The 14,508-nt window shown below is 44.8% G+C and overlaps 1 protein-coding gene across 1 annotated transcript in view; it reads right to left on the minus strand.

Annotated features, from left to right (window-relative positions):
* LOC124776039 (alpha-1D adrenergic receptor-like) overlaps positions 1-13,842 on the minus strand; it is a 629,857-nt gene extending 616,015 nt beyond the window's left edge. Inside the window, exons 1-2 of the mRNA XM_047250879.1 lie at positions 12,128-13,842; positions 12,007-12,079 (exon numbers count right to left, since the gene is read on the minus strand). Coding sequence (XP_047106835.1) covers positions 12,007-12,079; positions 12,128-13,102 — 1,048 coding nt within the window. The 5' untranslated portion in view covers positions 13,103-13,842. The remainder of the gene's footprint in view (positions 1-12,006; positions 12,080-12,127) is intronic.
* Positions 13,843-14,508: the final 666 nt, after the last annotated feature.

Below are 14,508 nucleotides of genomic sequence, written 5' to 3' on the forward strand. Positions count from 1 at the left end.
CAGTATTTATGTCGCTTTTGAAGTCATGGATGTTTACAGTAGTCCGCCCCCGGTCGCTGAGTGGTGCCGGCACGGTAGCTCAGCGTGTTCGGTCAGAGGGTTAGCTGCCCTCTGTAATAAAAAAAAAAACTGAGTTAATCGATCAACAACGAACTTAAACCGATGTCTTACGATGTCCGCCCCGAACAGACGCAACGAACAAAAGAGAACAAAATGAGATGTTAAAAAAAAAGTGGTCAGCACGACAGACTGTCAATCTTAAGGGCCCGGGTCCGATTCCCGGCTGGGTCGGAGATTTTCTCTGCTCCGAGACTTGTGTTGTCCTGATCATCATCATTTCATCCCCATCGACGCGCTAGTCGCCGAAGTGGCGTCAAATCGAAAGACTTGCACCAGGCGAGCGGTCTACCCGACGGGTGGTCCTTGTCACATGACATTATTATTATTTACAGTAAAACATCCCAGAAAAAAGAGAATATGCTGGAAGCCGAAGTCATTGAATGCAAAGTCAATGTACATATTATTTCCAGCGGTTAGAGAAGCTGTCAGGGCAACAAAAATTTTTAGTCCAACTGAGGTCTGAAACCTGTAAGTTTCGAATTTCTGTCTGACATGTACTCACGCTATTACCGACCCACACATGCAATTATGTTTGAATAACTATAATACGCAGTTGATTATGGCACGGTATAATTTCTAACCCGAATGAGTGAGAAACGTTTGATAACTCTGAGTGAAAACAGAAACCTCCACTCCCCACACTTTCTCGCCGCCCAATGTCTACAGACTAAATGAGGAGGCTGGAGCCACTATAAGCGAGAGTGACTTTCAGGAAATGTGGATAATCGCTCTGCTCACCCGCACAGAGATTTCAAACTGGAGTTTTGGCAGGCTGGTTCTGTGGATAAGGGACCAACTACAAATACGAAAGTCTGAGTTCAAAACTCAGATAGCCCAGGTCTTAATTATATTTATCGCTTATTCCATCTCTGTCAGTAATTCGATAATACGAAAAACTCGAAGTTTTACCTGGGTCGGAACCTCATTAATCTGTAACCTCCCCTGTAAATGACTAGGTAAGTCAGTCCAGAACTCGGAGGGAGACAAGGAAACGTCACTTCCAATAAGACCACACGAGTTGAAGCACTGAGGGTCAGCCAAAAGGGCTGAAGTTGTCTTTATTTTGTATTGGTCTAAAATTATTGACATACATTTACAATTTCGGATAAGTTCTAAATACGTGGGTGGATACATTGTTTGATTTCTTTGCGAACATTCTTTACTTTATATACGTCTATAACTATTGCTTTAAATTTATAAATTTTATTTAGTAATAAGCGTGGATAATGGTTTGATTACTTCGCAAACATTGTTTAGTCTGTTTTTCTTGTCTTTTGAAGCCCCATAAATGAGAGATGTGGCTGCTACATCGGAGTTGCGGAATACCTCCATAAGCGGGAGAAGTGATATCTGAACATCAGCAAGTAGGACACTGAGTAAGTGAAGGATCTCTAGAAAGCCGAAAAAAGAAAATCGTTCCCTGTACCTTGTACCCTGAACTATCGCAACATAGCCACTGTACGTTTCCCTGTGGCGTCGGCTTCAAAGCAACGAAGAGCCTAAGTCTGTAGAGCCATCTCCACTTATTATACCTCCACGGTTTAGCAGAGCCTCAGCCATTTCTAGATATTAGTGCGAATCCTGTAACGAACGAGGCGGCCATACCGAAACTCCTGAGGTAGAAGAACGTGGTCCCTCGTGGATATCCCCGTCGTTGCACTAGCGTCCCTCGCACTAACTAGTACCGAAAAGTTATTACGTTGGGCTCCTCGGCCATCATTCTCCAGGCGGATAAGTTTTAAAAGAGCTACCAGCCATCAAATTGATATCATTTGTTTGAAGCAAGTTTCTTGCCTTAAATGGTTCAGAACATTGCTTTCATCAACAGATGGCAGATTGCAAAAACATTTTCCTAAAGTACAGTCAATTAGCTGTTGAATGTTTCGAGTGTCATGGAGATCCACAGTATTAAATAGAGAAACACTGGAAATGGAAAATTAAATAGCGACTAACTCAAATTAAAAACTACAAAGTAAGTATATGGAACATGCAGGTACAATGACGGTGTCCCAGTTTCTACCGAAAAGGGAGCTTTTGGGGATTTAGTGGGAAAGGTTCTGGGTTCGAGTCAAGATCCAGCATAGAACTTCAACCTTCCAAGAATTTTCAGTTGGTTAATTGGTCGGCCTGTAAATTAAGTGCCGCCATTTGACGACGAACAGAATATTATAAACCGAAACGACGAGAAAAAATTAGCTGTCTTAAGATATGCAACAGCTTTACTTTTTTTTAGCAGTAAAAGACTGATACAAATTCTATAACCATGATTAACTTTAATCTTTACTGTGACCACAAGAATTGCACTTAGCAGCATAATGGATACGTATCGTAGCGCAAGCTCAGTGTATGAATATACAAGGTGTCAGAAACAGTCTGAGAAGCTTGTAAGGGTAGTGTAGGGCAGGTTGTGTCATGAAATAACTGTTGAGAAAAAAATTCGATACGGTGAGCCGTTTCTGAGTTCATAAGAACTGAAGTTAGTGAAATACGTCATTGCGCGCGCAAATTCATGCTGCCCGCCAACTGTAGTTATTAGTCAAAAGTTTTTTTATTCCAGTCTTTGATCATAATATAAAATCCTTCGACGATGAGCGGTTTCAGTCAGTAATGACCATCTTCATCTTATTAGTGTCAGTTGTTCTGACAGTAGATGAAAGCGCGTGAGACTATTCAGCCTTTGGTTCGAGTGCGGTCTTCACTACCGCCCCATGGCCAATTTATGTATCGCTCTCCTGATCGATTTTAGGAAGCCAAACCAAGAACACGTTTGGCGACGCCGTCTCTAGCGTTCCGCTTGAATTTGTGGGCCTACAGTTTGATACGGTAACGTCACTGTTAATTAACTCGGAAACGGTACAACGTATCGATTTTTTAATAATTATTTCTCAGCACAACCTACTATGTAAAATCTTTACGATCTTTTCAGTCTGTTTCTGACCGATCTCTACATTAATGTTGTATCAACGGGATGATCCGTAGTACAGCCCGAAAGTTAGTTGTTTTGAAGCGTTCCTTTCGTCTCATGTCGTAACGGTCATGGCGTCGTATAAAGTGCTACCCGCGGTAGGGGCACATTTACAGATGTGGGACAATTTACTCCACGTGTCGCTCGGTAGATTTACTCGTTAACGTTTATTCTCCTCAACGAGGTGCAACAGTTGCTGCGACGACCTTTTAGCTAACCGGATCTGAAGATACATAATACTGTTATCTAGACTGGTTACTTAGACGCTAAGACATAGGTCTCCGTTCCATACATGTATTGTAATAGATTTTGACAGAGTCAAACGATAGTAAAACTTCCTGGCAGATTAAAACTGTGTGCCGGACCGAGACTCTAACTCGGGAGCTTTGCCTTTCGCGGGCAAGTGCTCTACCGACTAAGCTACCGAAGCACGACTCAGGCCCCGTCCTCACAGCTCTAATTCCGCCAGTACCTCGTCTCCTACCTTCCAAACTTCACAGCAGTTCTCCTGTGAAACTTGCAGAACTAGCACTCCTGGAACAAAAGAATATTGCGGAGACGTGGCTTGGCCACAGCCTTGGGGTTGTTTCTAGAATGAAATTTTCACTCTACAGTGGAGTGTGCGCTGATATGAAACTTCCTGGCAGATTAAAACTGTGTGCCGGACCGAGACTCGAACTCGGGACCTTTGCCTTTCGCGGGCAAGTACTCTACCGATTGAGCTACCCAAGCACGACTCACGCCCCGTCCTCACAGCTTTAATTCCGCCAGTACCTCGTCTCCTACCTTTCAAACTTCACAGAAGTTCTCCTGCGAACCTTGCAGAACTAGCACTCCTGGAAGAAAGGATATGCGGAACATGGCTTAGCCACAGCCTTGGGGTTGTTTCTAGAATGAAATTTTCACTCTACAATGGAGTGTGCGCTGATATGAAACTTCCTGGCAGATTAAAACTGTGTGCCAGACCGAGACTCGAACTCGGGACCTCTGCCTTTCGCGGGTTAAGTGCTTTAAACGATAGTTCTTATATTGTACGATACTCTTTATTTTGAGTTGCTGGCTATTGGCTCCTCACAAATATGATAACAAACTTACTCGCTTCCCATCCTCCCACATTTTAAGGCTTCACAAGTCTCCGAAATAATTATGTTTCGCTTACGAGATTTTCTGTGACACTTTTAGAGTAAGCGTAAGTAGTAATATCTTTGACCAAATATGTGTTTCTTATTGTAACAACTTTTGTTTTATCTTTGAAGTTAAAGTCGTGCTGTTAAGTTTGTTGACAAGCTATCAGCTCGATATTAAGACGATAACGTCGCCTTATGTAGTCATCTAAATTATGTTAACGAAATGAAAAACTTTTTTAGGAATGTTTCACATGTTTTATTATTAGCGTACGACCGAGGTTTCGGCTTATTAGACTGATTTCTAATACAAAACTGATCTCAAAGAAGGGAATCAGTGAATGATGAATACTTCAACTTTTTAATGTATCGATTCTTGAATTTTGTTATAAAAGAACTCATCTGTTAGGTAACCATTTTACAGAATTTATTAGGACAGCAATTACCTCTATGAATAAGCATATATTGGAGTAGAGCTATGTGCACAGGAATGCGAGTTTGTGTCATTATCTATTTATGAATGAAGGCCCGAAGATTCTTCTCCTACGTACAGACTGTAACATTCTCTAAAATCAGTGAATAATTGAACTTAGTTTGCTCGTTCAATAGTATATGTGTGGATTCACAAAGTAATTCTGAGTTTCTATTATTTGCAACTGTGTGAGCTTGGCACTCTTTCCCTTTTTGTGTAGGAATTCAACATTTATTATGAATTTCTGGTTTTCTTTTAAGCAGTGTTCGGCAAAGGATAAACCTGGCTCTTTAAAGCTGAACTTTCTGTGTAGTTCCCTGAGTGCAGTACAAATTGACCCCAGAGTCTGTCCAGTACAGCAGGACCGTTTCACTTACGTTTCTTTAATTTGTTGAACGCTGGCTCGGTGTCTACACCGCATTAAACTCGCATTCTTATGCTTTTACATACAGGCCTCACGTCTGAGATAGTGACCCGTAAAGCCATTCGAGGCTATTACCACATGAAAATCATATTTTTTAAAAAGTTTTTATTGCGAATCATGTTAAGCAGCGATGTATATACATGTTGTGCCCGTAACTACTGTGGTTGTGAGAAACATTTATTAGGGATGCTATGAGCTTTTTCGCTCTCCAAATAGACATGTGGAATACTTGTTTCTAACGAAATTAATATAGATGTGTAAAATTTTATGCCTGTGTACGAGGGCCTGCTGAAAATTAATCCCTCTGAATGTTTATGCGAAAACTCTTAAAACTTTCTAATTAAAACGCCTTTTTTAAATTCTAAGATATTTATCGGGATGTCTTACATGTTGATGACCTCTGAGGCTAGAGAACTCAGAACTGTATCGTGTAACATGGCGGTGGGTAACATAACTACGTCAGTGCACGAGAAACAGAGTGGTGTAAACAAGTTTCGAATTAGAAAAGCCTGTCCACACACGGAACACCCTGCCCTTCAGCATGACAATGCCTGACCACACACGAGCGCCGCGACGTCTGCAGTAATCCGACGCCTTGGGTTCATCTCATCGATCATCCTCCATACAGTCCAGACTTCCCCACTCCCTATTTTCATCTGCTTCCAAAACTTAAAGAATACTTTCGAGGACTTCACTTTCATAGTGCTGAAGTGTTGGAAGCAGAGGTTAGGTTCCGGCTTCGTAAACGAATTCAAACATTCTGCAGTGAAATATCCAAATCCAAATGGCTCTGAGCACTGTGGGACTTAACATCTGAGGTCATCAGTCCCATAGAACTTACAACTACTTGTACCTAACTAACCTACGTACATCACACACATTCATGCCCAAGGCAGGATTCGAACGTGCGACCATAGCGGTCGCGCGGTTCCAAATTAAAGCGCCTAGAACCGCTCGGCCACATCGGCAGGCAGTTAAATATCAACGAATTGGTCGTTGGTAGAAATGTCACCAGGGTGACTATGTTGAGAAATAAATATGTAGACAAAAACAACAAAGATGTCAAATTTTAACAACACCTTTTATGTATAAAACACCTTGAGAGTTTTCGCATTAAAATTTAGAGGCATTACTTTTCAGCACATCCTCGTACTTGTGGTTCTCGTTAAACCAATATTCGGAGGAGGACGAATCTGGCTTCTTTTATCTCCAGCTTCTATGGTGTCTCTGGGCCTTGTAAATATTGATCTGCCAGTCTGTCCCTGTATTAGGACTGTTATACTCATGTATTTTAAATTATTGTACACTGGCAAAGTGACTAAACCCAAATAACTGTCGCATTATTCTCCATTTACGTAAGTACTTCACGTCTAAGATAATAATCTGTAGCGTCAGTTGACGGCAGTATCACCTCAAATTCATAGTTTTACGTTTTTAGTGCAAATCATACTGCATAATCATGTATACATATATTGTGAATGTGACTAGTGTGATTGTGAGAAACCTTTACTAAGAATATATGGAATGTATGATGCTACTTGCTTACAGTTTTTGGAATTAACAAAGGTGTGTAAAATTTTATGTGTTTCGGGTCGTTAAAATGAAACTGCAGCTACTCACGGACGTTCTGTGGGGGCTATAACTACCGTATGGTGGCGAAACTTGGTTGATACGCTAATATGTCAATACGGAACCGATTTAAGACGGAAAAAAGATATTTCCAGTTAACAGTTCCAGTTTCGGCCATCAGGTGCTAATCTGGCGCCGTACTGGATACTGTTGACGTATCCATTGCACGTATGGAAGAAATTGTATAAGTGACTGGTTAATAACAAGATCAACATTGTGTCTTTCTTATTCATTTAACGTTTTATGTCCATATCCCATTGCTAATCCACAGGGAAACATTTCAATAAAGTCTTTCTTGCATTCACAGTACCAGATTTGCAACTGGTGGCCGAAATGGAAAATAATTTAAATAATTTTATTTCCAGCCTAAATCGGTTCTACATTAACGCATTAGAATATCTCCCAAGTTTCGCTGCCATACGATAGTTACAGTACACACTGGACATCTGTGAGTCGGTAAGTAGCTGTACTTTTTTTTACTGCTGTAGCATTTATTACCAGGTAGTTTCAAAAAGCCTAAGGATCAATAACTAAATTACAAACCAAAGTGATTATTTCGAAATAAAACAGGTTAAACGGGAAAAATGAGACTTCTGAAAAATAATAACTCCAATACAGGATTAAAGTTCACAGCGAGGTCGTCAGCCGTTGAGCTAGCTCGGCGCGCTACGCGCAGCTTCATGTAGCGGAGTGATGTCCGCTGGTGTACCTTGCGACGGACATTGCTTGACACCAGAGGATTTTGCCAACGCAGTCTGCGTCTGCCGCGATCTGTAGCGCTGTGCAAAAATTCTGTTGGAAGCTGTCTCTTTTCGATATATCGTATACTGGTCGTATCGATATCCTTAAACTACGATAGACAGTAACACCACGAGGTGCAGCATTGGTCGATGAAGCAGAAATCTTTATCTCTGTTGGAAATCGATTTCAGTCACTGCGTGACCATTATCAGTGCTAGTATTAAAGCCCCGTGGTCTCATAAATACAAGTAGTAAAATAACATCTGCACGTTCCAGTGAAGACTACACACGTCCGCTCTCACACGTACCTCCATCGATATTTGCAGATATTGCAATTTTATTGCTTGTGCTTATGAGTCCACAGGTCTTTAATACTCCGGTGTGACTAGTACTCTTTAATGGTATGTTCAGATATTGCAGTTTTACTGCGTGTATTTATGAATCCACTGGGTTTTAATACTACGGGTGATGATGATCACGCAGTGATTGAAACCTATCCGCAACAGAAATAAACATTTCTACTTCAACGACCAATGCTGACCCTACTTTTCTTATTAAACCTCGAACGGGAGCGCCTATGTATAAAGTGCGCCAACGACAAATAATATTGACTTGTGCTGCTCCATTGTTGTTTTACAACCCTATACCTATTCCTTCATTATTACTTCATCTAACACAGCTGGTGCGTCCCAGTGAAAAACAGTAACATGAAATAAACAACGAGCTAGGTGGGAAATAAATTACGACCAGTGCAAGCAAGTGACCCAGAGGCCGAGCTAGCAGCACATTACCACAATGAGGCAGTTTTCTACTAGCTAATGAATTATCGGGTAAGATTTTGGTTGGGATGTGATACATAACTGCGGTGTTGAATGCTTCGAGTGCGTCATTACTCCGTAACAACAGTTGTACCCGGCAATAGAGTGATATAATGGAAGTTCACTTTATTATTATCTTATTAAACAGTGATTCAGCTCGTTTAACAGTAGTTTATTTTCCTTTAATTTACGTCTATGGTCACAATCTTTTTGTTTAACACATTACCGGTTTCAGTCTTTAATGACCATCATCAGACCTGTTTCATAAAAACAAAGTCCTAATGTACTGCAGCCATAGTGGCATCGTCAAACACATATAAATCGCATCACATGCTGGTGCTGATTCCGCATTTAACATTTGACCATGCCACTATGGCTGCAGTACATTAGGAATTTGTTTCTATGAAACAGATCTAATGATGGTCATTAAAGACCGAAGCCGGTAATCTGTTAAACAATAAGATTGTGACCATAGACGTAAATGAAAGGAAACTTGTTACATGTACGGATCACTGCGTTTTTTCGCGACGATGTCGTAACTTGTGAAAGTAGTTTATTTTATCACAACTGAATCAAACTAAGATTAAACTGTGATTTTTGATCATACACGTTTACCTTGACAATATCTACATCTGCATCTACATACATACTCCGCAATCCACCATACGGTGCGTGGCGGAGGGTACCTCGTACCACAACTAGCATCTTCTCTCCCTGTTCCACTTCCAAACAGAACGAGGGAAAAATGACTGCCTATATGCTTCTGTACGAGCCCTAATCTCTCTTATCTTATCTTTGTAGTCTTTCCGCCAAATGTAAGTTGGCGGAAGTAAAATTGTACTGCAGTCAGCCTCAAATGCTGGTTCTCTAAATGTCCACAACAGCGATTCACGGAAAGAACGCCTCCTTTCCTCCAGAGACCCACACCCGAGTTCCTGAAGCAATTCCGTAACACTCGCGTGATGATCAAACCTACGAGCAACAAATCTAGCAGCCCGCCTCTGAATTGCTTCTATGTCCTCCTTCAATCCGACCCGATAGGGATTCAAAACGCTCGAGCAGTACTCAAGAATAGGTCGTATTAGTGTTTTATAAGCGGTCTCCTTTACAGATGAACCACATTTTCCCAAAATTCTACCTATGAACCGAAGACGACTATCCGCCTTCCCCACAACTGCCATTACATGCTTGTCCCAATTCATACGCTCTGCAATCTTACGCTCAAATATTTAATCGACTTGACTGTGTCAAGCGCTACACTACTAATCGAGTATTCAAACATTACATTATCTTTAATATCCCATCAGACATTAAATTGGTCTCTTTTGCACGAACAACTGCCCCAGAACTTACGCTTTTTTCTTCTTTTTCCTGACCTTTCTCGCGTATCTTCAGGTGGTCGGTATGTTAATTATTGAGACAGCTGCCATTATTTACACCAATCACAAATCCTGTTCACGTCATCTTGTATCCTCCTACAGTCACTCAACGACGACACCTTCCCGTACACCACAGCATCATTAGCAAACAGACGCACATTGCTATCCACCCTATCCAAAAGATCATTTATGTAAGATAGAAAACAACAGCGGAGCACACTTCCGTGGTGCACTCCAGATGATACCCTCACCTCCGATGAACACTCACCATAGAGTACGACGTACTGGTTTCTATTACTTAAGAAGTCTTCGAGAGACTCACATACTTGGGAAGCAATCCCATATGCTCGTAACTTAGTTAGGAGCCTGCGGTGGGGCACCGAGTCAAACGCTTTCCGGAAGTCAAGGAATATGGCATCCGTCTAGGTGTTCTGTGATTGTGTACAAAGTGCGCCCCATGCCCTCTCCTGTTATGAAACACGAACAGCCGCTAGCATGAGTTTCTTAGAAGTAGATACCTTAGCGGTTGCGAAGCAACTCAAATCGCTTGATACGGGCAAGTCTTCAGGTCCAGATTGTATACCGATTAGGTCCCTTTCAGATTACGCTGATACAATAGCTCCCTACTTAGCAATCATATACAACCGCTCGCTCACCGATAGATCTGTACCTACAGATTGGAAAATTGCGCAGGTCGCACCAGTGTTTAAGAAGGGTAGTAGGAGTAATTTATCGAAGTACAGACCTATATCATTGACGTCGGTTTGCAGTAGGGTTTTGGACCATATACTGTATTCAAACCTTATGAATCACCTCGACGGGAACGATCTATTGATACGTAATCAGCATGGTTTCAGAAAACATCGTTCTTGTGCAACGAAGTAATGGCCGCTATCGACAGGCGATCTCAAGTTGATTCCGTATTTCTAGATTTCCGGAAAGCTTTTGACACCGTTCGTCACAAGCGACTTCTAATCAAGCTGCGGGCCTATGGGGTATCGTCTCAGTTGTGCGACTGGATTCGTGATTTCCTGTCAGGAAGGTCGCAATTCGTAGTAATAGACGGCAAATCATCGAGTAAAACTGAAGTGATATCAGGTGTTCCCCAGGGAAGCGTCCTGGGACCTCTGCTGTTCCTGATCTATATAAACGACCTGTGTGACAATCTGAGCAGTTCTCTTAGGTTTTTCGCAGTTGATGCTGTGATTTACCGTCTAGTAAGGTCATCCGAAGACCAGTATCAGTTGCAAAGCGATTTAGAAAAGATTGCTGTATTGTGTGGCAGGTGGCATTTGACTCTAAATAAAGAAAAGTGTGAGGTGATGCACATGAGATCCAAAAGAAATCCGTTGGAATTCGATTACTCGATAAATAGTACAATTCTCAAGGCTGTCAATTCAACTAAGTACCTGGGTGTTAAAATTACGAGCAACTTCAGTTGGAAAGACCACACAGATAATATTGTGGGGAAGGCGAGCCAAAGGTTGCGTTTCATTGGCAGGACACTTAGAAGATGCAACAAGTCCACTAAAGAGACAATTTACACTACACTCGTTCGTCCTCTGTTAGAATATTGCTGCGCGGTGTGGGATCCTTACCAGGTGGGATTGACGGAGGACATCGAAAGGGTGCAAAAAAGGGCATCTCGTTTTGTATTATCACGTAATAGGGGAGAGAGTGTGGCAGATATGATACGCGAGTTGGGATGGAAGTCATTAAAGCAAAGACTTTTTCATCGCGGCGAGATCTATTTACGAAATTTCAGTCACCAGCTTTCTCTTCCGAGTGCGAAAATATTTTGTGGAGCCCAACCTACGTAGGTAGGAATGATCATAAAAATAAAATAAGAGAGAAACTTCATGGCAGATTAAAACTGTGTGCCGGACCGAGACTGGAACTCGGGACCTTTGCCTTTCGCGGGGAAGATCCCAACCCGCCCGCCCGCAAGTGCTCTACCCGCCCGCGAAAAGCAAAGGTCCCGATTTCGAGCCTCGGTCCGGCACACAGTTTTAATCTGCCAGGAAGTTTCATATCAGCGCACACTCCGCTGCAGAGTGAAAATCTCATTCTGAAAATAAGAGAGAGCTCGAACACAAAGGTTTAGGTGTTCGTTTTTCCCGCGCGCTGTTCGGGAGTCTAATGGTAGAGAGATAATATGATTGTGGTTCGATGAACCCTCTGCCAAGTACTTAAATGTGAATTGCAGAGTAATCAAGTAGGTGTAGATCGTGCCTGCTCGAGGGTTAATGCTGGTGTGGCGGCCGTGATGAACGCAACTCCTGATGGGGTCATGATGGTACAGTATTACATGCTGACAGAGTAGGTCACTACTCACCGAGCATCTTGAGGACGCGCCGCGACTGCGAAGAATGGCTGGCCCTGCCGGCGGCGTGGTGGTGGCGCGGCGTCTGCACGCCGGACAGCTGCAGCTGCGCCTGACTGCCGGCCGTCGAGGCCAGCGACGCCGACGCCGAGTGGGCGCCGTCCTTGTCGGCCGCTGTCGCGACGCAGCCGTAGTGCTGGTGGCCGGTGCCGGCGCCGTTGCGATGGCCATAGGGCCCGGCGTCGCGCTTCATGGCGCTCGAGCGCCGCAGCCGCAGCCCGATGAGCGCGTACAGTATGGTGATGAGCGTCATGGGCGCCACGAAGAAGATGAACGTCGAGATCTCGAAAAGGTGGTGCACCGTCTCCTCGCGGAACATGCAGCGCGTCATGTCGGGCGGCCCGACGATCTGCAGGTGCAGCGCCTGCGGCACGGCGCACGCCACCGACAGCAGCCACACGGCCACGATCAGCTTGACGGCGCGCGACAGCTTCGACATGGTGTGCGACAGGAACGGGTGGCAGATGGCCACGTACCGCTCCACCGTGAACGCTGTGATGGTCAGCACCGTCGCGTTCGACGACGTCTCGGCGGCGAGGCCGCGCAGCCGGCAGAAGGTCAGCCCGAAGATGTAGGGGTAGTGCTTCCACACCTGGTACACCTCGGGCGGCAGCCCGGACACCAGCAGCAGCAGGTCGGACACGGCCAGGCTGAACAAGTAGTAGTTGGTGGTGGTGTGCATGTGCTTGTTGCGGTAGATGACGATGCACGTCGTCATGTTGCCCAGCACGCCGGTGAAGAAGATGATGGCATAGAGGACCGTCATGGGCACCACCACGTACAGCGGGTGCCGCACCGCCACCACCTCCAGCGCCGCCGCGGCCGCCGACGCAGCCGTAGAGTTGGACGCCGCCGCCTTTCCATGGGCGCCGTCATCCGACGCGTTCACCGGCAGCGCCGTCGCCAACGACAGAATTTCAGCCGCGTCGATCGCGTCCTCTGCCGCCCCCACCGCCGGCCGTACCGTGTCCTGATCCGCCAAAAACTGCATTATGCCCTCGGTCGCTGCCGTCGCAGCAACGCCCTCTATGCTAAACGATTCACCCATCGCCAACCTCAGAGTGACCTGTTTTCACACTAATACACTCCTCTGCCCTGTCAGCATAGATTTTGCGTCCCTACTCGGTCCTCTACCTTTCAGTGGAGTGGAGAACATTTTACACTTACGAGCCTGTCAGACATCGTCTTTCGCACACGAAGGACAGTAAAGTATAACTTTTACTGCTCACTATTCCACTATTTAAGGCACACCACTTGGTACTAGAGGGTAACTTGTTGACGAGAGTGGTGCAGCTATCACCACACGTAAGACACAGAGTGCGCAGTTCATATCTTGCGACACTGGTCTTTGTTTAGTTCATTTCGAATAATCCACCCTCCTGCAATATTCACTCCTTTATTTCAGCGTGATCGGATGCAGCAACTTTTTATTTTTTGACTCTTAACACATACATTTGGACCCAAATATTAGGTGTCACCTTGTCACTCGTTGCGACCGTACCTGAAAACTGGGTAGTTTTAAAATTACTGGCTATTATTAAGACTTTTGTGACACCGATCGATAGGAAATCACGTTAATATCACCTTAACACTTATTTCATTTAGAATGCCAGTTGACGTGTCTATTACAAAAGTTGACAACGACGCAACGTCGCATGGATCTACACTGGTTGTAGAGCGACGACACCCACGGTGCAGACCACCTGTTACCCTCGCGGCACTGTACTTTGCACGCGCTCGCCCCGTCTCGTCGCCACTACGCCGCTGCCACTGCTGCTGCGGCAGCCACTCGCGACTCGAATCGGCCGCGAACTGGCGCGCTCCACAAGACGAGCCTCTGCCTCCGGCGACGCCTGCCCCCACCACCACCCACCGGCGGGCGCGCGCCTGCGCGTTGGTACCTGTCCTCCGCGGATCGGCTAGTGTCGCTGCCGGTAGCCAGCGACCGGCGCAAAGAGCGGCCGCGCCAGCAGACTCGCCGCTGCCAAGGACGCTGGGTCCGCCGCCTCCACCGCAAGCGGAGGACGCTCCGTCCGCGGCCAGGTCGCCGGTCGCCGACGCGTCGTCATCACAGCCGTGACTAATGACCGCTTCTTGAGTAATGCGGCTGCATATACGCGCCCACTCGGCAATTAATGGTTTGACATCTGTAAGCGTACCATAACCGCAGAGGAAAGTCCTACAGCTGTTTAGTAGACACTTGTTGATCACTGTAGTGTCGACCTCCCAAGTTTTATTATGTTCCTTTTTTTCCTTTCTTTTTCCCATTCGTTGACGCTTCCGTCCCTTGGTAATATTTCAGTCGTTTGATTTGGGTGTAGTCAGTCACAATTTTTCAGCTGCTCACTGCGTTTTTACTTGCGACAGTAATCAATACGAAATATGACTACGGTCAGAGAAACATGGTGATAAGAATATTAATCAGCAGTAAGGATAGAGACATTATACACTGAG

The sequence above is a fragment of the Schistocerca piceifrons genome, chromosome 2, assembly GCF_021461385.2.
Source record: "Schistocerca piceifrons isolate TAMUIC-IGC-003096 chromosome 2, iqSchPice1.1, whole genome shotgun sequence".
Classification (NCBI taxonomy): Eukaryota; Metazoa; Arthropoda; class Insecta; order Orthoptera; family Acrididae; genus Schistocerca; species Schistocerca piceifrons.